Source organism: Ovis canadensis, chromosome 19 (assembly GCF_042477335.2).
Source record: "Ovis canadensis isolate MfBH-ARS-UI-01 breed Bighorn chromosome 19, ARS-UI_OviCan_v2, whole genome shotgun sequence".
Classification (NCBI taxonomy): Eukaryota; Metazoa; Chordata; class Mammalia; order Artiodactyla; family Bovidae; genus Ovis; species Ovis canadensis.
Window position 1 is genome coordinate 68796163 of NC_091263.1, and position 27291 is coordinate 68823453.

A 27291-nucleotide genomic window follows, 5' to 3' on the forward strand; every position below is an offset into this window, starting at 1 on the left:
TCATAGAGGATCCTGCTGTGATTTATGTCAGAGAGTGTTTTGCCTATGTTCTCCTCTAGGAGTTTTATAGTTTCTGGTCTTACATTTAGATCTTTAATCCATTTTGAGTTTATTTTTGTGTGCGGTGTTAAAAAGTGATCTAGTTTCATTCTTTTACAAGTGGCTGACCAGTTTTCCCAGCACCACTTGTTAAAGAGATTGTCTTTACTCCATTGTATATTCTTGCCTCCTTTGTCAAAGATAAGGTGTCCATATGTGTGTGGATTTAGCTCTGGGCTTTCTATTTTGTTCCATTGATCCATATGTCTGTCTTTGTGCCAGTACCATACTGTTTTGATGACTGTGGCTTTGTAGTAGAGCCTGAAGTCAGGCAAGTTGATTCCTCCAGTTCCATTCTTATTTCTCAAGATTGCTTTGGCAATTCGAGGTTTTTTGTATAAAAATATGGAACGCTTCACGAATTTGCATGTCATCCTTGTGCAGGGGCCATGCTAATCTTCTCTGTATCTTTCCAATTTTAGTATATGTGCTGCCGAAGTGAGCACAGCAAGTGTCTTTTAATTTCGTGGCTGCAGTCACCATCTGCAGTGATTTTGGAGCCCAAGAAAATAAAGTCTGTCACTGTTTCCATTGTTTCCCCATCTATTTGCCATGAAGTGATGGGACCAGATGCCAGGATCTTTGTTTTTTGAATGTTGAGTTTTAAGCCAACTTTTTCACTCTCCTCTTTCACTTTCATCAAGAGGCTCTTTAGTTCTTCTTCGCTTTCTGCCATAAGAGTGGTGTCATCTGTGTATCTGAGGTTATTGATATTTCTCCCGGCAATCATGATTCCAGCTTGTGCTTCATCCAGCCTGGCATTTCACATGATGTACTCTGAATATAAGCTAAATAAGCAGGGTGACAATATACAGCCTTGATGTACTCCTTTCCCAATTTGGAACCAGTCTGTTGTTCCATGTCTGGTTCTAACTGTTGCCTTCTTGACCTGCATTCAGATTTCTCAGGAGACAGGTCAGGTGGTCTGGTATTCCCATCTCTTGAAGAATTTTCCACAGTTTGTTGTGATCTACGCAGTCAAACGCTTTGGTGTAATCAATAAAGCAGAAGTAGATGTTTTTCTGGAATTGTCTTGGTTTTTCGATGATCCAGTGGCTGTTGGCAATTTGATCTCTGGTTCCTCTGCCTATTCTAAATCCAGCTTGAACATCTGGAAAGTTCTTAGTTCACATACTGTTGAAGCCTGGCTTGGAGAATTTTGAGCATTACGTTGCTAGCGTGTGAGATGAGTGCAATGGTGTGGTAGTTTGAGCATTCTTTGGCATTGCCTTTCTTTGGGATTGGAATGAAAACTGATGTTTTCCAGTCCTGTGGCCACTGCTGAGTTTTCCAAATTTGCTGGCATATTGAATGCAGCTTTTTGTCAGCGTCATCTTTTAGGATTTGAAATAGCTCAGCTGGAGTTCCATCACCTCCACTAGCTTTGTTCGTAGTGATGTTTCCTAAGGCCCACTTGACTTTGCATTCCAGGATGTCTGGCTCTAGGTGAGTGATCACACCATCATGGTTATCTGGGTCATACAGATCTTTTTTGAATAGTTCTTCTGTGTATTCTTGCCACCTCTTCTTAATATCTTCTGCTTCTGTTAGGTCCATACCCTTTCTGTCCTTTATTGAGCCCATCTTTGCATGAAATGTTCCCTTGGTATCTCTAATTTTCTTGAAGAGATCTCTAGTCTTTCCCTGAAAGGCTCAGATGGTAGCGGGTTTTTTTGTTTTTTTGTTTTTAGCAGTAATGTATTCTTAATTAAGATATGCACATTGTTTTTAGACATACTATTGCACACTTAATAGACTACAAGATAGTATAAAAATGGCCTTTATGTGTGCTGGGAACCCAAAACTTCACAGGCTTACTTTGGTGTAATACTCACTTTGTTGAAGTGGTCTTGAACCACGCCCACAGTATCCCAGCTCTGCCTGTAATTAAAATTGCAAAATGATCACTGCTCTCGGTCTTTCTTTGGAAAACTTCCCTTACAAGAAGAGAAAACCTAGTTCCTCCAAAGCAGAGCTCAGGCCTGTTGCCTTCGTGCCTCCCTGGGCTCGATGGCCTCTGGTCTCAGAGCCCTCTCGTTTGTCTTGCTTGTCACTGCTGGCATCGCCTTGCTAGAGTGCCCACATGTTCCCCTCACAACTTTCCTCAGAAGCTTTAGTGGTTCACCAGAACCTCCAGGGTGAACTCCCAACTCATGAAATCCAGGCCTTCTAAAACACAACCTACTCCCTACTTTTAAAGCTACCCTGTTCCCAACAAAGCCCGCGTACGCGCATGCTCACGCATCCAGGCCTGGACGTCCAGCCTTCCCCCAGCACTGCCTCTCTCCACGCCAGGTCCACCCGCCCCCTTGACTATGTCTGAGCAGCACACCTCACCTAGCTCTGTGCCCTGCTCTCATCCCTCCCCTCTGAAGTCCTTGCTTCGGAGAAGTCTGTTTATCTCCGTTCTGGGTGGTGTGTGGGGGCGGGGGCGGGTTTGGGATTTTTGGGGGGGGTACTGTTTTCCCCTCTGCTGTGCTGTTCATTAGACACCTATGTGTTAGGATTATCATGGGGCGGGTCTGTCTGGTTTGTGAAGGAGCTGTTGATTCGAGCACTCACTCATGCCATATACCAAGATACGAAGCTAAACAAAATGGGACTTGCAGGTTAGTAGAAAAAAGCAGATGGGACTGGTCCTACCAGACTGGGGGCTGTGGGAGGGCAGGGCAGGGCCCGACCGGAGCAGCTCACATACAGTTGTCCTCATCCCCGCTGGGTGTGCGCGCCCCACACAGCTCCTAGCACTTAGTGGTTGCTCCGTGCATTTTGAGTTGAGATGGAGAGAGGGGGCTTGAGCAAACAGGGGCCAGGGCATGGGGTGCAGAGGGCAGGGAGGGAGACTGCAGGAAGTGGCCCCTTCTGAGTGAGGTCTGAGCAGGCTGGCCGGAGGGGTGCAGGGGCTGCAGGGACCCACTAGCCTCCCTGTGGGTCTGCCCCCTAGGCTGAGCCGCCAGTCCTGCCCGTTTCTGCTCACACGAGGACTCATGTCGATAGTGGGTCTTTGACCAAGAGCCTCAGCCCCCAGGGTTGATATTTCCCTAATTGGAAAAGGAAACGAGCGCCGTGTTCACCTGTTGTCCATTGCTGTTATAGCAGCAGGATGAAGGGAATGTGTCCAGTTTGTGTTTCATGGTGGGTTTCCCCCTACATTTCTCAAATTTTCAGTTGGCTGACATAAGGAAAGGACACCGAAAGCTCAGCTTCTCTGTACACTGGCGCTGATTCGATTCTTGGGGACTGAGATTTGGGTGAAGTAGAAATGAGTGACTTTATTGCTTCCCCAGGCAAAAGGGGACACAGCAGGCTTGTGCCCTCAAAACCGTGTCCCAGCTTAGGGAAGATAGTGAGAAGTTGATCATAGGAATTGTTCAAAGAGGGCCTGGTCAGCTCGTGGACATTTCTTCTGATGGGTTGGTGGTGAGGTCCAGTAGCAGTCAACATTGTCACCTTTCAGGTCCAGCTTGTCTGGGGTCTGCATGCCTGTGGGCAGCCTACCATTACCGTCTCCTGCCTGGAGGGTTCAGTATCTGCAGACTAGCTCAAAGTTACTGTTTATGTATCCTGCGATGGGGAAGCAGCACTCCGCTCCAAGGCTGCCCTTGGCTGTTTGCTCCTCCCTGGTCTCACATCCTCTCCCTTCCCTGATGAACAACTGCATGAACCTGCCCCTTGGAACTCAGGGAAGGTCCTGGAGGCTAAGTGAAGGTTGTTCCCTGTAATCAGAGAAATGGGGGGGACACAGGCCTTGTGCCCAGGAGCCCCACAAGGCCCTGCTCGGTATCAGAAAGCTGCTTCCGTTGCTTTTGGAGGGGCTGGGGGTGACGTAAGGTTTTTAGAGCAGCATGTCTTCCTGGGTTTTGACTGGACTACTCGAAGCTCTAAAGTGTGGGTTGGAACATGCTCTTCAGTTCAGCTTAGTGTCTGGCTCTGCACGTGCAGCCTTGCTGGGGTCCTTGCCCGGATCTCAGGCTCCCACTCACCAGTGAGGGGCAGAGCAAACACAGCACCTCTGTCCGGCCTTTGGTCTCACGTGGTCTGAAGGTGGAACATCTGGAACCACGAGTATGAGTCACAGCCCCTCCATCACGGTCCTGTCGGGGGCACCCTCCACCGTCTGGGTCACAGCCACAGCCCTGAGAGTAGCCACACGCGGCCTCCGGGAGGGGGTCCTAGGACCACCCATCTCTCGCATCTTCCCCTCGAACTCGTGTAGCGAACACAGGTCGTAGATGGTTACTGTGTGCCAGGCCCTGGGCTAAGGGAAAGGCAAGGCTCCCCGCCCACAAGCACTGTGTGGTAGGAGAGCATAGCAAGTGTCCTCTAAAGGCCTGTTACCTAAAGTGAATACCTTTCTTTTATAAACAAGTCTAGCAAGACTTAGTTTTCTTTGCTTTTCCAGCCCACAGCCAATGAGCAGTAGTAAATAAAGGGTGTATTGGGGGTAGCCGTAGACGCAGAAATGGCAGCCAGGAATGGGGGGGAGACGAAGAGCCACAGGAAGGAGACCCCAGAATTAGACTTGGAATAGTCTGCACAGGCCAGTTGGTTAAAACCGAGGGCACAGTGAATCTCTGCCCGCCTGAGGACATCGAGACCTAACACACTCCAGTAACTGATGTTCCCAGTAATGACTCTATATCGTTCCAAAGAAATGGATGGTTACTGTACTTAAGACAAAAGCAGCTATAATATATATTTTTTGTTGTTTTTAATTTTACTTTTAAGATTTCCAACTTAACCATCCAAATGGTTAAAATGTGTTTCTGCTTAGGAACAAAGCACAGTTGCCTGGGACATTTACTTATGTGGAAGGACCTGTTCCTCCGGAAAACCACACATATGGAGCACAACTCAGGTTCAGTCACATCATCACCATATGACTGGTGGTGGCTCAGCCGGTAAAGAATCTGCCTAGAATGCAGGAGACCCAGGTTTGGTCCCAGGGTTGGGAAGATCTCCTGGAGAAGGAATAGCTACCCACTCCAGTATTCTTGCCTGGAGAATCCCATGGACAGAGGAGACTGGCGGGCTACAGTCCACGGGGTCGCAAAGAGGCGGACACGACTGAGTGGCTAACACTTTCACTTTTCACAATAAGAATGGGCAGTTGTCAGAGGACAGATAGGATACAGTCAACTACTCTGAAAATATACTCACTGGAAGTATATAAGTTGTAGAAGTGTTGCTCTGAATTTGTCTGTTTCCATCAGAGCTCTTGGGTGAGTACACGTGTCGGTGAGAAGTGCTGTTTGGAAAGGAATCTTTTTCTGAGCAGTGGGTCTCAACAGGGGCTTTAAATAGTCAGTAAACTGTGTTGTCAACAGATGTGCTGTCGGTCCAGCTTTGCTCCCGTTTCCAGAGCATAGGCAGAGTAGATCCAGGGTGAGTCTTAAGGACCTTGGGGTTTTCAGAATGGCGAATGAGCACTGGCTGCAGCTTCAAGTCACCAGCTTACTTGGCCTCTGACCAGAGAGTCAGCCTGTCCTTGGAAGCTTTGAAGTGAGGTATTGACTTCTCTCAAGCTATGGGAAGTCCTAGACGGCATCTTCTGCCAACAGAAGGCTGTTTGGTCTACACTGGAAATTTGTTCTTTAGCGTAGCCACCTTCATGAATTATCTCAGCTGGATCTTCTGGATAACGTGCTGACGTAGCTTCCACGTCAGCACTTGCTGCTTCAACTTTCACTTTTATGTTATGGAGATGGCTTCTTAAGTTACACTTCATGAATCAAACTCTGCCAAGCTCAGACTTTTCTTCTGCAGCGGCCTCACCTCTCAAAGCCTTCACAGAAATGAAGGTTCTGAATTAGGCTTTTGCTTGCAGGAATGTTACGGCTGGTTGGTCTTCCACCCGGAGCACTAAAGCTCTCTCCACCTTGGCAGTAAGGCAGTTTCGCTTTTTTATCATCTGTGTGTTCACTGGAGTAGCACTTTTCGTTTTCTTGAAGAACTTTTCCTTTGCATTCACAACTTGGCTATTTCATGCAAGAAGCCTAGCTTTCCGGTCTGTCTCAGCTTTCGAAATGTCTTCCTTACTAAGCTTAATCATTTCTAGCTTTTAATTTAAAGTGAGAAGACATGCTACTCTTCCTTTCATTTGAACACTTAGAGGCCATTGGAGGCTGATTGATTGGCCTAATTTCAATATTATTGTATCTCAGGGAATGGAGAGGCACAGGGGGAGTTAGGCAAACAGCAGCGTCGTGGAGCAGTCAGAACACCAGAATGTTCACCATTTAGGTTTGCTGTCTTATATGGGGGGTAGTTCATGCTGCTCTGAAACAACAAAATAGTCATATCAAAGATTGCTGATCTCAGGTCACCATAACAATAAAATAATAATGAAAAGGCTTGAAATGTCACGGGCATTACGAAAGTGTAGACACTAAGTGAGCGGATGCTGTTGGAAAAATGACACCGATAGACTTGCTCAACACAGGGTTGCCAGAGACATTCAATCTGCATTTCTTGTAGCGTAATAAAGTGAAGTGAAATAAAACAGGGCATACCTGTATTTTTTTCAGTGAGTAACAACTATCCCAGAACCAGCAAATTTCTGTAAAGAGCCAGAGTAAATACTTGAAGCTAATGAGTCTTTCCATCACAGCTACTCAGCCTTGCCATTATAATGCAGAACAGACATAGACCCTATAATATGTGTAATCAAATAGTGTGGCAGTGATCCAATAAAACCCTACTGATTTAGAGCTTAGACAGCAATTGTTGGGGCCTGGGTGATATGCATACAAATCAGCATGGCAACAGGAAAAACCAGGAGAACGCTTGCATTTGGACGTTGTCAAGATGGTGAGCCTTGATCAGCTCTTGAATCATAATGAAATTTCAGCTTTTCGTTTGTTGGGTTCAGGTTGTGCACAGTCTGGAAGTTTAGAATCTCCCTGCCGTGGGTCAGCTCCCTGATAGCCCCCGTTCTCAATCTCCTGCTGCCCTTCTCTTCGGTGCCGCAGACGGTATCCCTGCATCTTCTAATGCCTCGAAGTCATCTCTGGCAACGCTGATTGTCACTCTCTTGTGAAGAGCACAAGGCTGCATTATTGGAAAATTCTGGGTGAATGTGATAGTCACTCTGAATATTTGTTGAGTCAGTGTTCCTTTTTTTTAAAATTTTTTTTTTCAGTGTTCCTTTGGAAATGCACGCAATCCACATTACCTGCCTTTCAGCCATTAATTCCCTGCCAGCCTGGGAGGGGAGGCCCTGGCCTTATTCTTTCAGTATTAGTCTGTGCAACTTTTGGCTCTGGGATGTCTGTCCCTTGAGTCATAGTTACTGTTCTCCCCTCTCAGCTTTCTGGACACGTCCTTACTTTTCATGACTGTACTGTATTCAGTTCAGATCCTCTTTCTTTGCTGGGGGTGAGGGCAGTCGAGGAAGGAGGAAAATTGGGCAAAGGGCAAGGAGAAGCCGTTGTGAGCTCACTCTGGTCCTTCAGGAAAGCAGACAGAGCCAGCGCCGCTGTTGAGGGATTTCCTCTGCTGTGAAGGGACTCAAGTTCTCTACAAACCGAGGTGTCGCCTGCCTGCCTGCCTCAGAGACTGTGTTCCGGGGTGGTCCTCGGCTCCTGTGTCTGGCAGAGAACTGGAGGCCACCACAGTTTCTGAGAAACCTGGTGGGTGAAGCGACAGGCCACAGAGTGTAAGAGAAAGAGCCGGAGGAGGGGATTCTGGACTTGCTGTCTTGCAGCGCACGCCGTGGACAGATAGACTTCCGTAATCGAGCCTTAGTGATTTCATGGCTGTCTCCAGAGATTCGGCTGGAGCCTTGAGAGAGTGGGCACCTTGCTCAGCACATGCTTCTGGAGGAATGGACGTCTTTCCTAGAGAGAGGACGTGCACACCGTCTGTGATGTGTGCACAGACACCCATAGCGTCCATAGCTCCCTCGACCTTCACACCTACCCTGTCCTGAGGAGGGGCCTGGGGCTGGGGTATAGGTCTTGCCCTAGGTCGGGAGACCAGAACTCACCCAGCCCCACAGCCAGGTGGTGGGGAAACACCTCTGGGCTCGCTGGCCAACATTCCTACACTTTGCTTTGTCACCACAGGTAGAGCCTAACTCAGAGTCTCTTATCCCTGGAAAATTAACCATTTTGGCCAGAGGGCTAAAACAAGCTTGGCTTGTTTCTAGCACATTCCCCATGCTGCTGAGTGTTGTGCCTTTATTATTGGCTAATGCACTACAGAAAATTAGAGCAGCTTAACCCTAGGCCTTCTGTCCTCCTACTCAAACCCAAAGAGCCTCAGCATGAGTCTTGGGTGCGTCTGCAGTATGGAGGCAGCAGTGTAACTGATGAAGAGTTCTTCCAGAGGGCCTGGTACTCCACCGCCCACCCCCACCCCTGGTCTTGTAGGTCAAAATTTGAATATGTCTATTAGTCCTGCCTCCCATCTGGTGTTCTGTGTGTGTGCCTGCTGCTCTGGCTGACCTTGGGTGAAGTGTTTGCCTTTTTTTTTTTTTTAATTTACTTTTGGCCATGCCGGTTCTCTGTTGTTGCGAGGGCTCTCGCTAGTTGTGGCGCGCTGGGGCTACTCTCTAGTTGTGGGACCCAGGCGTCTCACTGCTGGCTTCTCGTTGCAGAGCGCGGGCTTTAAGGTACACGGGTTTCCGAGGCTGGGGCTCCTGGGCTCCGGAGTGTAGGCCCAGCAGCTGCGGTCCATAGGCTTAGTCGCTCCGCAGCATGTGGGATCTTCCCAGACGAGGGCTCAAACCTGTGTCTCCCGCACCGGCAGGTGGATTCTTTACCACTGGACCCACCAGGGAAGCTCGGCATTTGCCCTTTTCAAGCTCCCCCGCCTTTCGTTATCTGTCACGTGAAGGCTTTGGGCAAGGCGGCCCTGTCTCACAGAGGTTAACTTAGCTCTCAGGAGTAGGGACGAGAGCTCAACGTTGGAAACGAACAGAAGGTGTAGGCAGCTTTCCGATTAGAAGTTCACACCCAGATCCTCACGGCTCCCTTGGGAAAGTAGCTTCATCAAGCCTCCCAGACGACCAGACCACGCCACCATTTCTGGATCCTTCCCTCTCTCTTCCAGATGCCAGTATGGACAGAATAGTTTATGATGCTTATCCCCGCCCACCACTTTCGAGACATTGAGCGGAAGCCGCAGTACCTCCAGCCGGAGAAGTGCATCCCGCCTCCCCACCCCCGTCCCGCGGGAGCCATGTGGTTCATCCGCGACGGCTGCGGCATCGCCTGTGCCATTGTCACCTGGTTCCTGGTCCTCTATGCGGAGTTCGTGGTCCTCTTCGTCATGCTGATCCCGTCCCGGGACTACGTGTACAGCGTCATCAACGGGCTCGTGTTCAACCTGCTGGCCTTCCTGGCCCTGGCTTCCCACTGCCGGGCCATGCTGACGGACCCCGTGAGTATGTCTGGGCTCGTTTTCACCAGCCTGCACTCTCCTCCTCTGGCCCAGGCATGGCCGCAGCCTGCATGTGCCCCCTGACCTTGGGGACGCGGAGAATAGGAGGGCCTGTTCTCTTCCCCCCGGGGGTGGGAAACTGGACACGGGCCCCTGCAAGGGGACCCCGTCTGTGCCGCGGCCTGTCTGGGTTGGTTGAACAATGCTGTCTATACGTGGGTGTCTGCATGAATGGAGCCTTCCGTGGGAGGGGTCTGGCCAGGGCAAGCCCAGCCTCTGGTTAGAAAGGCACGGTGAGGGCCCCGCGAGGCTCGGCCGCATGATCCGAGCAGAAAGCACGCTGCCCCTTGGGTGGGGTTGGGGGTTCCTAGTGAAGACAGGACTGGCGCTAGGTGGAGATGAAATTAAAGCCCTACCCAGGCCCAGAAACCTGCATGGCAGTGGCCTTTACCTCGCTTGGACGAGACTCGTCTTTTCCTGAAAAGCTGGACAGGCCGGTTTCAGGCCGTGGCAGGCATCTCTCAGTACATATCTGTGGGCAAAGCCATGGTTTTCTGGCCAAGGACTTAGCTAAATATACCAAGCTGTGCAAGTGGCTATTGAGTGTTGCCTACCCTGGTATTAAATCCTCCATTCCTGCTCATTACTGTGTATGGGAAAAGCAAGAGAGTGCGTTATTTGATAAAGACCTCCTGTGGCTTAATTGTCTCAGTATGAGGGACCGGTGTGTTTAAATTAGGAAAGGGAAAGCTCTCTGAATGGCAGTGGCCCTGGCTGCACAGACCTCGATTCTCTGAGTCCTGAGGAAGGCACGGTCAAAATGCTGGGTCCTGAACTAGTCCACTTCCCGAAGAGCTCCACTTCCTGCTGGTTTGGGGTGGGGGGTGGTGGTCGGGGTTGGGGGGCTGGATCATTAATCTGTCCCTGGGGAAAGCTGTTTGCCGGGCTCGATCACAAGTCAGTGCCCAGCCCAGATGGCATCTCTGCTCACACATGCGCCTGTGGAGATGGCACACACTGGCAGGCAGGGGCCTGTTGACCCGGTGTTAGCACTGCTTGTGGGATTCTTAGAACACTTGTCACCCGAAGGAAACGAAGTATAAGGTTATGAGTGCCCCAAACACAAGGGTACGAACGATTTTCCCAGCAGCATACTGGAAGCAACTTACGGGCTCTTTCATAAGGTTTTCCGGTGCCCTTGCAAGGCTGAAAGACGTTATTTGTCTCAGCTTATAATTCTGGTATCTGCTGGGCCCCAGGCACGCTTTCTTCCCTCATGGTGCCCTGGCAGGCGAGGTCCACCCTGTGTGATGAAGGCTGCGGCAAAGGAAGCACGAGTAGGTGTGAAAGAAATCACCAGCCTAGGAAGGGGGGCTGCCTGGAGGAGGTGCTGCCCAGGCCAGCTCTGATCAGAACAGTGGACAGGGGCAGGGAAGGTGGTGGGGGGGCGGGCAGGAAGACACTGTGAGTGTTCCAGGCACAGGGAGCAGCGTGCAGAGAGACACACGAGTGTTGGGGTGTGGTCGTCTGGAGTGAAGAGAACCCAGGAGGATGGACTTGGGTTGGTCACGTGACCAGAGTGCCAAAGAAGTGGGGTAGGAGTGGGATAATGGGGGCCGTCAAGAGGCACTGAGGATTTTAAACGCAGGAGTGATGAGATCAGGTTGTCGCTGTACAAGGATCACCCCAGCAGCAGTGAGCGGGCGCTGCGGGCTGGGGTCAAATGAATGCCAGTGTGTATTGGGTGCCTACCATATTCAGGGTCCTGAGCAGCCAGTTCAGCTGTGAGCAAGGCACACCGCGATCCCTGCCCTCCTGCCCAGCTCCCGGCCTAGGGCGTCGGGCAGTGAAGAACAAGCGAAGGAACAAGGCAATTCCAGGGAGCGAAAGGGGCTTTTAAAGATCCAGGGGCTCTGGTGGGTGACTTTCTGGAGTGAAGCCAGACCGTTTGGAGGAAGGTGATCTGAGAAGGACCCCTGAGGCCTGAAAGATATGAAGCAGTGCTCAGAGGCAGCACCCTGCAGACAGAGGACAGATACAGAGGCCCAGAGACAGGAGCGTGGTTGGCATGTTTGAGAAACAGGACTCACACCAGGCTGACCAGAGCATGGTGAGTGGGGCTGAGAGGGGCTGGAAGAGGCGGGGAGGGCTGCGGAAGCCAGGCCGGGTAGGGCCTGTGGCCTCGTGAGAACCTTGGTCTCTCTTGTCAGTTGAGTGAGAAGCCATCTGAGAGGCATGATGTGACCTGGTTTTGAAAAGGGTGCTGCCTGGCTTGCGATAGGGGGGACTGAGGTGGAGCCGGGAGAAGCAGGAAGGTGAGAGCTGCGGCAGTGGGCCAGGCTGGACGTGGTGGCGGCTCAGACCAAGGTGGAAGCGGTGAGGTGTGGGGAGGAGAAGCTGCTGGACTCCGAATATGTTTGAAACCATCAATGCTCGGGTTTGCCCGCACGTTAGAATCCCCTTGGGCAGCTTTTGAAAAGTACTGATGCCATGGGCCTGCCCCCAGAGATTCCACTCTGATTGGTCTGAGGTGGGGCCCTGGGATTGAGGTGCTTTAAAGCTCCCAGGTGTCCCTCCTATTCAGCCAGATCTGAGAACCGCCAGAGTGGCAGAAGGCGTGAGGGATCAGGGAGGGTGCCTTCCAGAGTCTTGGCGGGAGCAGCTAGGAGATCTGCTGGTGCCGCTTGTTGGATGGGAGAGCCTGGGGAGATCAGATTTTGGAGGAGAAATCAAGGCTTCTGTTCTGGCCAAACTGCAGGTCTATTATGTGTAAGCAGGGGCACCAGGTGGGCAGTAGGTAGCCAGGTCTGGGGCTGGTGGCGATTGAGGGTCAGAGCCTAGAGTGTGGAGGGAGGTTACTGGTTTCTATGAATAGAGGGCGTTGGGTGTCAGGCGGGAGGGAGAGGAGGCTTCCACCCTGGCATTCCTGCTACCCTCACACGCGTCTGTTCTTTAACCCCTCCATGGTGCCCCCTCCAAGGTCTTCCTCAGCCTGGCCCCTGGCAGTCAGACACAGGAGAGAATGAGCCTCAAGGGCCTGTTGCTCGGCTTCCAACCCCAAACGCATGAGAGCCAGAGTTGTCATATCCCAGACACCAGCCAGCTTCTCAGAGGTTTGTCTTGCTGTTGGCCCCGAAGAAAACTGGGCAAACACGTAATAAAGCCTCTGTCGATAAATACCCACAGCAGTAAGGGGAGCAGCTCAGAGCATGTCCTGCCGACCTGCCCCGTCTCAGGCTCCGCATGCTGCCTCCTGCCTGTCCCCAGTCCCAGCGGGTGACACCTCATGCAAAAGAGAGACAGGTGGGCTGCAGAGCCCCGGGACACCCGCACGCCAGGTTCCAAGGGGCGGAGCTGAAAGCCCAGATCTCACCCTGAAAGCAGACACTAGGGGCTCCTTATTAACACTGCAGGCAGGGTCTGGTTTGAGAAAGACATCGCTTCAGGATTCTAAGGAGTTTCCTATAGGGCTGTAATGTTTTGTAGGTCAGTTCATGTGTATAATTTTTCAGAAAATTTTATGCCCAGAGGTTATAAACAATGTATTATAACGTATACATAATGTATATTGGTCAGAAAAACTTGTGTCCTAAGGGGTAAACAGTGTATAACAACGTATGCATTGTGTATCATTTTGGTTTGTTAGTATTACTAGTAAAAGAAAAGAAAACAAAACAAAACCCCTCCTATAGTCTCCTGCAGTTGCTGGTACTACTTTGAGCTCTGATGTTCCTATTCCAAATGTAGCATCAGAACAGGTCGCAACCACTGCAGCTTTCTGGACCGTGTAGCAGTCACTTACTCCAACGTAGTTGTAAACAGGTCCACAGAGAGCTTGAACAGAAAAGGGAAGGAAGGACGGACCCGGATGCGGAGCTCCCCTTTGAGCAGTGGGGTGAGAGGGTGCTGCCTGGAGGGGTGGGGTGTGGGGCACACGGCAGACTGGTGTTTGAGTGATGTCCTCAGAGGAGCTCTCTGTGTTCCTAAAGCACTTCAGACATAGAGAAGTCTGGAGTGGCACCACTGGCCCGGAGGAGGCCACCCCTTGAAGACAGCCCGGACTCCAGCTCTTACCTCGGCTCCTTCTCTCTCCCTGCCCCATCCCGATTTCACCACCCGTCCTTTTCCTGTTATAAGTACTCATCCTGGGAATGCTGGAATCCTCAGGAATCCTGAAGGATTCCATTTAAAATGTAGTTCTGGGTGGCTTCCCTGGGGGTCCAGTGGTTAAGAATCTGCCTGCCAATGCCAGGGATATGGGTTCGATCCCTGCTTGGAGAAGACCCCCCACATGCCTCGAGGCAGCTAAGCCTGGGCACCACAGCTGCTGAGCCTGCACGCCACAGAGCCTGTGCGCCGCACTAAGAGAAGCCACTGTAAGGAGAGGGCTTCCAGGGTGGCCCTAGTGATGAAGAACCTGCCTGCCTTAGTTACCTCACCTATAATATGAGGACTAGCATACTCTTCTCTCATAGGTTTATTGTCAGAATTAATTGACAGTGTGCAGTGAAGGAGCCCTTGGAAGTGTGCCTGGCATAGAAGCAATCAATAAATGTCTGTTAGGCCATCACTATTAACCCGGCTTGGATTTATTGACGACTCCTCCCTGCTAGGCCCTGGGCAATTCATTGGGCTGCAGATTACAGACATCGTCTCTGTCCTCCAGGAATTTACAGTCCTGTAGACGAGATCAGTGCATAATTAAATGATAGGTGTTATGAGATGAAGAGAAACTGTGGTAGCACAAAGGCCAAGTGAGGGCTCTGTCTCGGGTGTAGCCTGGGGCCATTAGAAGGCAGAGGATGTGGTCCAGGCTTGGTGCAGGCCCAGCGCTTCCTTTGTGGCTCAGGTGGTAACGAATCCTGTCTGCCAAATCAGGAGACGCAGGTTTGACCCCTGAATCCGGAAGATCCCCTGGAAAGGAAATAGCAATCCACTCGTGTTCTTGCTTGGAGGGTTCCATGGACAGAGCAGCCTGGTGGGCTGTAGTCCATGGGGTCGCAAAGAGTCGGACACGACTGAGCATCTGATGCACAGCAGGAGGCGGGGACAAGCCTGAGACCGGAGGGGAGGTGCCGGTGTGGGTCCCTGAGGGCACAGGAGGGAGACTTGCAGAGCTCAGAGCTCCAGCGTCCGGGGGGTGGGGCTCTCGGGAGAGAGATGACACTGAAGGCGTGGTTCAGGGCTGCGTCTCAGTGACCTTACCTGGGCACCTCCCAGGAGCTTGGACTCTGTACCACGTGAGGGCTCTGGGGAGCCAGGGAAGGCTTTTTTTAGGCAAAGGGAATAACATGATCAGATTCACATTTTAGAAAGTTGCCTCTGGAAAACAGTTAGGGGGAGGCATAGAGGTGAGGCTGCCAGATGCAAGGGAGAGCCTGGACGCAGGCAGACCTGGGGACTCTAGTATCTGGGACGCACGGTGATGGGGCTCAACTGAGGCCATGAGCATGGCGTGGAGGGGAGGATATTGGAGTCGGGGCATAATACAGGCGCACGTTAACTCAGTGGAGTAGGTGGGAGTGTGGGGCGGAGGGTTAGGAGAATTGAAGATGACTAGTGGGCGTCTACCCCCAGTGACCAGGCAGATGGGTGTCCCATGGGCTGGGGCGGGGGGGTGGGCAGAGAATAGGAAGGAGAGTTTGGGGAGCAAGGGGTGGGGTCAGTTCTAGCAGGTTGAATTGGGAGGAGGGGAAGGGGTTGGATTATTTTGTCTGAATGCTTTTGAACAACCAGGTAGAAACACGTTCAGCTGCGAAAGAAGTCCGAGTTGGAGCTGGTGGCGGGGGAAGGTTGTCTGGGGAGTGCAGGATGAACGGGAATGAGGGCAGCTGGTGGAGCCCCGAGAAACACCCAGGTCCAGGTTGGGTGGAGACCCCGAGGGTGTGGAGCAGCCGCAGGAGGGTAATAGGCGAGGGACCGGTAAGAGAGGGCGGAGGACTGGCGTTTGGACTTGGCCACAGGGAGTTCTCATCGACCTGATGAGGGTGGTTCCCTGTTACGGAGGCAGTAGGGGCCAGCGTGAAACGGAGTCGGGGTGAGCAGAGCGCACGCAACCTCGGAGAACCTTAGCTGTGACGGGGAAAGCCTGGAATCTCCTCTAAGCTCAGAGAAGGGAAAGCTCCGAGGTAGACGGATGAGCCCTGGGTGTCCAGGGATCGGGGTAGGGAGAGGAGGAGTCTGGAGGGGGTTACTTCAGCAGCCTCAGTTTCCTCTGACATGGACAGGGGAGTGAGTAGGGGTTGAGAAAGGTACTGGAAGTTTGGGCTAGCCACTGAAGGGAATGGATGATAGGAGCATATCATGCCTCCTGCCCCCAGATTCAAATGGATTCCACTGCAGGGTGAAATCGGTTTTAGAAGCTTATGAGCATTTTTTATGGGTGTATAGATTTTTTTAAAAAGTGTTTGTAGCTTACTATGTGGGCTTCCCAGGTGGCACGAGTAGTAAAGAACCCACCTGCCAATGCAGGAGGCATAAGAGACACGGGTTCGATCCCTGGGTTGGGAAGATCCCCTGGAGGAGGCCAGAACAACCCACTCCAGTATTCTTGCCTATGACATCCCATGAAACAGAGGAGCCTGGTGGGCTACCATCCATGGGGTGGCAGAGTCAGACACGACCGAAGCGACTTAGCACACGCAGCTTACTGTGTACAAGGAGAAAAGACTGGAAGACTGTATCGAAAATGTTAATAGTACTCATCTTTGGATGATAGAATCAGAGGGGTGGGCTTTCCCCATTTTAAAATTCTCTTCTCTCTGCATTTTTAAAAGTTTTGAACAAGTATTACTTTGGAAATGAGGAAAAGATGAGTCAGTTTTGCTCGGCCGGGGTGCGGTAACGTGGAAGCTTTGAGCCATCCCTGTGAGATATAAGTGGTGGGTGGACGTAGAGAGTGTTTCTCTTCATGCAAGTGCGACAACCGTGCAGTCACCGGCAGAAATGTCTCGGTGGGCCTTCCAACTCCGTGTCGTCTTATCAAGAATCAAATGGAACAAACTTCCTTACTGTGAACTAGTACATTCTGAAATCTGTGGAGATGAGCCCAGGAGAGCCTGGTTTTTTTTGTTTTTTTTTTAAAAAAAAGAAGGACAGAGAAAGGGAGGAAGGACGGATCCCTCAGCTCAGGGACTGGTCCGGCTTGTCTCTAGCTCTGCGAGGGGGGCTTCCTGGGTGGGTGGGGTCTCGCCTGGATGGGAGTGTGCCTCCAAGCAGATGTGTGCAAGAGGGAGTTTCATGGAGGGGAAACTTTTGGAAAAAAAGACTGTGGTCTTGAATCGAAGTGTCTCTGGCTGGGGTCTGGAATAGCAGGTGGGAATGAGAAGACCAAAAGACAGCTCCGGTTGCCCTTGGTGTTGTAAAGCTCTTGTAGCCGTTATGGGGGGAGAGGGGTCTCCTGAGGTTTACAGCAAATTCTGGTGGCAGGGACCTGAAACACAGGACCTAGGGAAGAAACCAAGAGCAACTTCCATTTAGGAAACCCGCCCCATTGCCTCATCTCCTTGGGGAGACGGTGTTCTTAGTGCTTTTCCCTTGTACGCGTGACGACAGTGACTTCCAGATGTGGTTCTTTGGCTTCAGAATCCGTGAAAGGTCACGTGGTTGCCCAAACTCACTTGCTTTTTTACATTAAAGAGAATTTAACATGCAGCCCTCTGGACTTTCCTGCAACCCTTCTTCCTGGGTCAGCGCCCTTCCCAGGCCCCTTTCAAAGTCCATCAGGGTGGTCTGGGCCCTGGTTTGCCTCTGAAGACTTCCAGACCCTGATGCTCCACTGGTGCCTTAACGGGGACCCTCAGCTGTCTCGGGATGAGACACGTCACAGCACCTCGGTTGCAAAATCCAGGAAAGTTGCCCATCCTCCTGCTCTGGATAGCTCCTTCCTGAGTATCTGTTTTTCCTGGTTTTTCAAATGAGTTTTTTTTTCCTTATTGTAGAAGCCACATGTTCATACTGGAATATTTAAGAAATATAAGTTAATTAAAAATTACTGTGATTTTACTACATGAGATAACCATTAATACTTGACACGCACATGTGCGTCCGTATCTGTGTACGTGTGATCTTCACCACAATGGGCTTGTAGTCTGCGTGCTGTTTGAGGATCTGCTTTCCCCTGTAACAGTCTGCCATAGGTGTTTCCTGTGTCAATGACGGTGCACTTTCACGGCGTACGTGATGTCAGCTGTTGGTCGCGCATTCATGTCCAACTCTTTGTGACCCCGTGGACCGTAGCCCGCCAGGCTCCTCTGTCCATGGAATTCTCCAGGCAAGAATACTGGAGTGGGTTGCCATTCCTTTCTGCAGGGGCTATTCCTGACCCAGGGATTGAACCTGGGTCTCCTGAATTGCAGGTGGATTCTTTCACTGTGAGCCACCAGGGAAGTCCGCCCAACTATGTCCTAAATAACCTTATATGTACCAGGTAATCCTTGCCTACCAAAGTTTGTTTGCTTTTAAAATTTCTGTGATGAGTTCTTCTGGTGTCTGTTCTTCTGGTATCTGTATTCTGCAGACCAGATTTTTTTTTTACTTCTCTTTTGAACTTTTAGAAAAAATTATAATGAACTACTTGAGACAGTCAGAAGGGTATCAAGGATAATATGATGACCATTCATGTGTTCACCTCCCAGCTTCGTAAAAAAAAAAAACAAAACTACAAAGGTTAGCCCCTTTGTATGCTCCACCCTCACCCTACTCCATTCCACCCCTAGCCTCCCCCCCACCCCAGAGCTGATCATTTTCCTGGGTCACAGCTGCTTTTCAGCATCTTGGTGTGGAGAGCACGTTGAATATTTGAGGGCAGTGGTTCACAGTTGCTTATGGATTCATAAGGAGAAAACACAGATTACCAGTCCATGACAACAGTCCTGGTAAAAAAGAAAATAACCCTTGATTCCATTTTAAGCAGAACCCAGTAACATTCAGAGCTGTGAATTTTGACCTGGGTGAACTGGACTGTTTGATATGATAATCCCCAGTGAACATTCACAAGAACTGAAGCAGTCCCTGGGAAATCTAATGTAGGCCAAAATAGTAGTTAGTAAGTCAGATCCTCAGTGAAATATTTACTGGTACATAGGAGAGGATACATTCAGTGAAAACAATTTTTGTAGCATGGAAATAAAAAGGTCATCAGAAGCGATGTAACTGTGCGGTGTGGACAATTACTCACTTTTCCTAGGGTAATTTTCCCAAGGTAAATTCTTATCGTTGGTGTTGGCATAACTCTGAACGGAATCCCCATGTTGTTGGCATGAAGATGTCCTGTCCTCGTGCGTGGAGCTGCTACTTTGGAATGATGGCCGCCTCTGTGGTATGTCGCAACCGAGGGCATCCCTAGCCTGACCCCGACGTCTCTCTTCCTTACAGGGGGCAGTCCCCAAAGGAAATGCCACTAAGGAATTCATCGAGAGTTTGCAGCTGAAGCCCGGGCAGGTGGTGTACAAGTGCCCCAAGTGCTGCAGCATCAAGCCTGACCGAGCCCACCACTGCAGGTACGCTGTGCCCACCTGGGCCCTGCTCGCCCCTGCCCCCGCCTCAGCCCTCCACACTCCCCGACGGGCGCCATCACCCGCAGGACTTCTGAACGCACCCTGCTCTGGGCACGCAGTGACCGCTGCAGCTCTCCCTCCCGCCTCCACAGGCGGGCAGGGATGGGAAAGGGTGTTGGGTCTGGGCCCAGGACACCTATCACACGAGTCGGCTTTGCCACGCTGGCTGGAGAGCCCCACCCAGGCCCTCGCCCTTCTCCGCTCCGTGTCCATGTCTGAAACTGAGTGGATTTCTGCCCTTCCTGCCTCACAGCTTTATTACTGTGTGAAGGGTGCTCGAGACAAAGCTGTAGAAAGTCATTCTGGGCATGTCTAGTGCCTGATGTCCTTGAGGGGCAGGTCCAGTTTCACAGAAATTGGAGATTTCACCTGCTTTCTTCCTGGCATTGAGGACCATGGAAGCCCATGGGCGTCCTCAGGGTGGGTGGGTCGTGCTAACGTGGATGGCCAGAGAGAAACGAAGGGGTTATCCTTGAAGGAAAAGAACAACTTTTCTTAAAAACAAAACTTCTAGAGGTCTGACCATTGTAGAATTCAGCCAAAAAAGCCATTTCCCCATTTTATGTGCAGTGATTTTTCCCTTTTGGTTTTCAGATTTCTTTGTTCTTTTGAGTTTTCTGTGCCAAAAAAAAATAAACTTGTAGGTAAATATTGCGCTTCATCATGACAAGAGAACTTTAATGCTGAATTACAGAAATACAAGCGTGTTACTTGGTCCCTTTTTCACATGAGTGTGTTGGGGCTGGAGAGGGGCTGCAGAGGAATGAACTGCCTCTGAGTGTCAGAAGGTATCGTCGGCCTGATGCTGTGGAAGCATCTGGGCTTTGTGAGAGGTCCGAGCGGCTGAAAGGTGGCTTTTCTGTGTGGGCTGCGCTGCCCACCTCTCGGAGATAAGCAGTCAGTCTCCACATCTGGGTGCCATGGTTGGCTCCCAACAGCTGCTATGTCCCGGGCACCTCAGCCCACCCCATGTCATCATCGTCGTTCCCGTGGTCACCCCCAGAGATGGCTTCGCCATAGCACCGAGTCTCCCCGGATGAGGAATTAAGGCTGGCTGTCTTTCCGTCTGTCTGAGAGAGCAAGCTGAAGCCCTCCTCAGCTACTTGCTACTTCTCAAGGGTACGGGCCGAGGTGGGCAGAGGCCACGGGAATTGCTGTCTTCCGTGGGGTCTTCTGTCCCTGGGTCAGCTTGTTTCTGAGATCTATATTAGAAACTAATTCAAAGAGGGAGGCACCCATCTAGCCTTACCCCTGAGGCTTGGGAAGCCAGCTGCCTTCACCTCCCAGGTGCCGTGGTTCCTCGGGGTATCCCGGTGTGGTGGAGCGATGCTCAGGTCAGCACTGGAAGGCCAGTGCTGTCCCGGTCACACCGGGGACCATCTCTCAGGGCCTCTGCTCTCTCCTTTATAAAAAGGGTTGTTCCTCCTAGCTCGTGAGGATTCAATATGAATATCTGTCTGTTAGTGGAAGAATGTGTGAGCGTTGGGGATGCGCTGGGTTTACACAGGCTGGACCAGAAACAGGGAAGGGTGAGCTTTGTAGAAAGCACTCGGGCAACCACAGTGGTCCTCTCCTGTCTCCTCCCCACCGCCGGGCATTTCCTCTCCGCCTCCTCCTCACTTCCTCCGCAGGATGGTCCGAGGGAGGTATTCTTGGGTGCTAGTAAACAAACTCAAACTCAGAGAAACTCGAGTGACAGCGCCTGTGCGTGGCCTGTTGCTGTCTCGGGAAATGTGTGCTGGCAGCCATTCCTTGGCGATGGCTCGCGGTGGCCCGGGCCGTCTAGGCACCCACGGTTTTGGGTGAGCGGAGTCCCCAGCACACCAGAGCTGGGCTTGTGGCTGGTAGAGCCAAGGGGCCTGTTGCCCTGCTGGAGAGAGTGGGCATCAGTCCTCCTGCTCGGGTGAAGGGGCCACTGTTTGTGCCCAGATCTCTGCTTCTTCTCTCCCGGAAGAGTCTGTGGAATTTGAAACCATCTCTTTGCCCTCAGCTCTGATGGGTGCCACGCATATTCCCTGACATTGGCTTGTGGGTGTTCCTTCCAGCCTGGTGGTCTGTGAGTGGGTCTTTCTTCCAACCAGGCTGCTTTCTTCTTGACATCGAGGGCCACAGAAGCATGTGGAAGTCCTCAGGGTGGGCAGGCCGTGCTGACACGATGGTCAGGGCCTTAGGCTTATGTGTTAGGTTCTTTTTTTTTTAATTTTTATTTTTACTTTATTTTACTTTACAATACTGTATTGGTTTTGCCATACATTGACATGAATCCACCACGGGTGTACATGCGATCCCAAACATGAACCCCCCTCCCATGTGTTAGGTTCTTTCTGCACAAGGAGGTGGAGATGTCTGACCTTGGCGAAACCTCATATTCCTCCCCACCTCCCAACACACACACGCACATGGACGCACACACACACAGGCTGAGACCACTGTGGGCTGCTTAGGCCCCTGCCAGCTTGTGTCGTCTTTCCCGTGCCCTGTTTGAGCACTTGTTGTTGTTGTGTAGTCACTCAGCGGTGTCCGACTTTTTTCTACCCCACGGATTTTAGTCCACCAGGCTCCTCTGTCCAGGGAATTCTCTATGCAAGAATATGGGAGTGGGTAGCCATGCCCTTCTCCAGGGGATCTTCCCAACCCAGGGATCGAACCCTGGTCTCCTGCTCGGCAGGCAGATTGTTTACATCTGAGCCACCGGGGAAGCCACCTGGGCACGGCCTTACCCCAGATTGTTTCTGAGCTGGGACCAGAATGCTGGAGATGTCTTTTTTGCTTATAATTTTAATTACAGTGAATGAGGTGTGAGATGAAAGCCTATACGCAGAGCATGGTCCCCTTGGGACCTACTAGCTGTGTTCCTTTCTCTTTCTGTGCTGTGGTGTCCCCGCCTGGGGCGGTGGAACCTGTCTCCTCATCTGTAGTGTCAGAGCCTTCACTCTGCTGACCTTTGCTAAGCTAAGCTATAGCTCTGGGCTATAGTGGTGAAGGGGAGACGGCCCTGACTCACGAGCTTACCAGCGAGGCAGGACAGATACAGCTTGATGGGTGCCGCTGTAGGGAGGGTGGGCAGAAGCCCTCAGCCACTTCTTGGAGCCTGAGGGCCAAGGAAGGGCCCCTGTGTCTCCCTGGAGGAGGAGGCACGGGCCCCAGGAGACCTGAGCGCATGGGATCCGGTGAGCTTGTCCGGTTCTTCCAGGCTTTCCGGGGAGGTGCTTTGGGGATGGACACTGGCAGGGAACCTGGAGGAGGAGGGGAGAAGCCCCCTCCCTCATCTGAAACCAGGAGGGACCTGGGGGGACCCTGGAGTCAGGAGCACCCAAAATAACCTCCAGGGAGCACCCTTGGTCCTTTCAGCGACTGCCATAGCCCGCTTAGGAGGTGCCTGTGCCCGCAGCGTCTCGCACGGGAGCCGCTAGAGCTGGAGCAGGAGAGGAGCCAGGGGTGGTGGGTTTCACCAGGAGGTGAGCATGGAGAGAGGACCCTCTGGGAGCCCGTGTGGCCACTGTGTCAGGGGGAAGGGACACTGAGCCTCCTGCCCGCTGGGGACTGGGCAAAAGGCTAGCTCTGGGGTGTAAGTTCCCAGTCAGTGGGGTGTCAAGGGCTGTGGAAGGCCCACATTTTTTCCTCCTCCCCCTGACGGCTGGTGCCTGGAATGAAGTATCCAGGCAAGTGAGGGCAGTCTCCCCCAGGGCCTGGAGCATCCTTCACCTGGCGGCCTGCAGACCTACCCCAGGCCTTGCCCCTGGCACTCTCCCAGCCCCAGTCCCACAGCCGCTCAGACCAGGTGTTCATGGGCCATGGGTCTGTTGGCCTCCGAAGAGAGCCTCCAAGCCTCCTGCGTGGATGGACCTCCCCACCCATGTGCGCCACCACTCGACCCAGGAGCCCCGCTTCTGAACAAGTCTGTAAGCCAGAGTGGGGGCAGCGTCTTGGCCTGTCCTGTCTCTGCAAATAGGCAAGAAACTCGGAGACCGGCACTCTGGACAGCGTTTGCAGCTCTCGGTTGGCTGTACTCCTGCCTGCTCCCGGAAGGACAAGCCGTGTTCTGATTTGACTGCCCAGAGAGACTCGCCCATGGTGAAACCCATCTTCCCAGATTCACACTTGGCCTCTTCACGGAGGCTGCGAGGGGAGAGCAGAGGACAGATTCGCTTAGCCTCTGACAGCTCTCAGAGAATGCGAGGCACCTTGGCACCTTTCTGCTGCTGAGCACATGCCTCTGACAGCTCTCAGAGGATGCCAGGTGCCTTGGCACCTCTCTTCTACTGAGCACACACTGTCCTGGAGCACCCACCTTAAATCCCTTTTACAAAATAGTGTGAGTGGAAGAGAAGCTGCTCAAGAGCCTAGAGCAGGGAGGTAGCCACCCTCAGGGGTTCCCTTGATGGGGTGGGGGGGGGGTTGAGAAACCCCAGAGCTGAGGAAGGACATGGAAAAGATGGTCTACAGGGCTGGTTCCACGGTGGGAATGTGTTGCGTGAGGCCCAGGACGCAGGAAGCTTAGCTGCCTGCTCGTCGGGGCTTGCTGGATCGTACACTGGGAGCAAGGAAAACCTACTCATTCATTCATTCATCCAGATTGGAGACAGAGAGGTTGACCAGGTGTTGGTGCTGGCACCTGGCCTTCGGTTTATTGCTCTCCCTGTCCCTTTCATGCATCCTTTTCTTACGCTGCCTTTCTGGCTCCCAAGGAGACTCTGGCGCTGGGCTAGCATCTCTGAAGTGTGCTCATTTCCCACAGGCCTGTGTTATCACGAGCCTCTGAAGCTGTGGGAAGAACGAGGGTGGAGACCAGCTTGACGCCCCCGCTGGTCTGAGCCAGTATCTCTCCTCACTTTCCCTACGTGTCCTCTGGGGCGGGGGCGGCGGGGGGAGAGGTCTGCCTTGCCAGCAGAGCTCCTGCTGGGCTTTGGAAAGGCCACACCCCTTCGGAGTAGTCTGTGCTTCCTGACCTGTAGTCCGGGAACAGCTCTCCTGCAGCCCCCCGCCGACTTCAGTCATAACCTGAGATAAAGTTGGTTATGGAAACTAGTGGAAATAAAAGCTGGTGTGAACTCAGGGCCTTTCAAAAATACATATAACAAGCTTGTATTTACAGTATTTCAAACTGTTTTGAACACGTAATGCCCCCAAGATAAATTGTTACAGAGGCTATTTCAATGAATTGAAAAAGAAACGGTTCTCTTTGAGTCCATCTGTTGGCAGATGGCTCTTCCTGAACTTGAGCTTTGGGAATAGCTGCTTTCAGCTGCTTTCGAGCCCTTATTTAAGCTTTGTGCTCTTGTTTCAGATTGTTACTTGTGTCGTCCAGAAGGGAAGGGGAGGGCATTTTTTTTAATCAAACATCATAGCTTCGAACAGTCCCAAGCCAAAAACTATCCCAGCAACAGGTTAATAACTGTTTGCAAATTAGTGGGATTTCTGGTCAACACTTAAGCTCAGATGACTCTTCTGCTATTTTCGGCTAAGTGGATATTATCTTAGAGCTGAAAGGTCCTTAGAGGGGGACTTCCTGCAGCCCCGTGACACGCGGTTCTTGACTCCACTCTGAACTCTTCAAGTGTTCACTTTCTCTCTCTCTCTCTCTTTCGTCAGCCACACTCTGGCAAGTTCCATCAGGCCCGCCCTTAGGGGTTTTGGCCTCTGGGGGAAATGAGGAGTAGCTCTGTCCTATCTCGTCCTGTCAGATTTTTGGAACTGCTACTTTCTTCTGTCCTCTCAGTAAACCAGAGTCTCAGCCCACTCTTCCCTCAGGGGAGCAGTGTCCTTCTCAGGCGAGTCAGTTCCAGCCTTTTTCTTTGTGAAACAAGATAAGAGGCCTCAGGGGTCGCCGCCTGTTCCCCTTTCTGGAATGACTGTGACCTCGGGGGTCTTGTCCCTTCCAGGCCCTTCCAGCACACACGCAGTGAAACGCTGGGCCGCTGGGGAGGAGTGGTGCTGGAGCGTGGGTTCTAGGTCCCCTTGACCCTGCTGCCTCCGTGGGGAACCCCCCTCAAGGTCTGCCTTGCGGCTCTTTCAGCGTCTGCAAGCGGTGCATTCGGAAAATGGACCACCACTGTCCCTGGGTCAATAACTGTGTCGGCGAGAACAACCAGAAGTACTTCGTCCTGTTTACAGTAAGTCAGCTTCCGAATGCCGTCCCCACCCTGAGGGGAGCACTCGCCGTTTGCCTTGCTGTTGGCAGCACGGTGCCTGGCCACGCAGACCTCTGCCTTTCTGCCAGAGCTCTCCCTGGTTCCACACGGGCCCACTCCCACGCCCTTCCCTCGAGCGCCTAGAAACTGCCTCCAGCTGATTAGCTCTAAGCAAAGGGCCGTGTTCTGGGCTCCCAGGCCTGGTGTCGAGCTCAGTAGCCAAGAAGGCAGCCACCCTCCCTCAGCTGCAGGTAGGTGGAGGGCATTTAGCGTCGAGGGCTGGAGGGACCGCAGGCAGTCAGTGCCCTGACCCTTCAGGTGAGAAGAGGCAGCGGGCCAGGAGCCTCCAGGACAGCCCAGGCCCCACCCGCCCCCAGGGAATGGCCACGCACCTCAGACCTGGGGGCGCAGGCTGGCGGCGGGGAACCACCAGGTGGCTCTCCGGCCCCTCCCTGCTCAGCCCTCGGCCTGAGCGTTCCTGCATGGGAGGTTGCAAGCACCGCGTCCTGGGCTCCCGCACGGCCAGGCAGTTCTCTCAGCAATGGCGTCTGCCCTGCTTTCCTGTTGCAGATGTACATAGCTCTCATTTCCTTGCACGCCCTCATCATGGTGGGATTCCACTTCCTGCACTGCTTTGAAGAAGACTGGACAAGTGAGTACACGCCAGGACCCCTGCTCCAGGAGGGGTGCATGACCGGAGCGGGGGTGGGCTCTCTGTCTCTGTCCTGGTGCCAGGGGCCGACCTCATTTTACTAGATCTCCTGCGAGCATATGGACTGACCAGGGAAGAAACAGCAGAGGCCCGAATGTCTCTTCATGAAATAAAGCAGCCCCTTAAAGTCAGTTCCACAGGTAAAGTTGTGAGTTGGACAGACCCTCCTGGGTCTGAGCGGGCCCAGGAAAAATGCAGGCCCCCCAGCAGGGAAGCGCATCCCAGGAGCAGACCCATGCCTTTAAGGGAAGAGCTTGAATTGAAGGTCATTGCATCCCAACCTTGCAGAAATCCATTTTTAACTTTCTGACTAGGACATGTGTGGGGTTTTTGTTCATTTGGGTGTTTTTGTGTGCGATAATTTTTTTAACTGGTTAATCACCAATGTATGTTAAGATTGTAGACAAATTCTTTCTGCTTTTGAAGTATCTCGTTTAAAGATGCAAATGCTGAGGAGGGAACTCCGATCACCAGACTGCATAAATCCTGAGGGGAAAAATATAGATGCTGAATGTATAATTAAAATTTGAAATTTTTTAAGAAGAATAAAAATAAGATATAAGAAAACAATTTTTAGTATGGTAGTCCCCGATTATCTGCAGGAGGCATCTTCCAGGACGCTCCGTGGATGCCTGACACCTCCGATAATACAGAACCCTACATACACAATGTGTTTTTTTTTTTTAATACAGATGTGCCTATGATAGGGGCTTCCTGGGTAGTTCAGCTGGTAAAGAATCTGCCTGCAATGCAAGAGAGCCCGATTTGATTCCTGGGTCAGGAAGTTCCCCTGGAGAAGGGATAGGGCACCCACTCAGTATTCTTGGGCTTCTCTGGGGGCTCAGATGGTAAAGAATCTGCCTGTAATGCAGAGACCTGGATTTGATCCCTGGGTTGGGAGGATCCCCTCGGGGTGGGGTGGGGGGTGCATGGCAACCAACTCCAGTATTCTTGCCTGGAGAATCCCCATGGACAAAGAAGCCTGGCGGTCTGTGGTCCATGGGGTCACAAAGAGTCGGACATGATTGAGCAACTAAGCACAGTACAGCATACCTATGATAAAGTTTAATTTGTGAATCAGGCACAGTAAGAGAGTATCCGAATGGCTAGCATCATCACTCTTGCACTTTGGAGCTGTTGTTAAGTAGCATAAGAGTTACTTGAACATAGGCACTCTGATACCATGGCAGTCGACTTGGTCACCAAAATGGTAGCATGTGCCGCGTGAACGTGCTGGACAAAGGGGTGGTTCACGTCTCATGTGGACAGAGCCAGGTGTGAGATTTCATCATGCTTCTCAGGAGAGTTTGCGCTTTAAAACTTATTATTTCTGGAATTTTCCAGGTAATATTTTTGCACCAAGGCTGACTGCAGGTAACTGAAACTGCAGAAAGCAAAACCAAGGATA

General features: G+C 51.9%; 1 protein-coding gene and 1 non-coding gene across 9 annotated transcripts in view; one reads left to right on the forward strand and one right to left on the reverse strand.

Moving 5' to 3' along the window:
* The window catches only part of ZDHHC3 (zinc finger DHHC-type palmitoyltransferase 3), a 60072-nt gene that overhangs the window by 13913 nt on the left and 18868 nt on the right, over positions 1–27291 (forward strand). For 4 of the 8 annotated variants that reach the window (XM_069560893.1, XM_069560897.1, XM_069560894.1 and 1 more), the window contains exons 2-6: positions 9154–9483; positions 18859–18983; positions 25057–25153; positions 25742–25823; positions 25928–26023. In XM_069560893.1, coding sequence (XP_069416994.1) covers positions 9178–9483; positions 18859–18983; positions 25057–25153; positions 25742–25823; positions 25928–26023 — 706 coding nt within the window. In that variant the 5' untranslated portion in view covers positions 9154–9177. The remainder of the gene's footprint in view (positions 1–9153; positions 9484–18858; positions 18984–25056; positions 25154–25741; positions 25824–25927; positions 26024–27291) is intronic. The other 4 variants (XM_069560895.1, XM_069560900.1, XM_069560901.1 and 1 more) reach the window with 1 other exon arrangement.
* Positions 439–545, reverse strand: LOC138424936 (U6 spliceosomal RNA). The gene has a single exon (XR_011251031.1). It is a non-coding gene; the product is annotated as a U6 spliceosomal RNA (small nuclear RNA).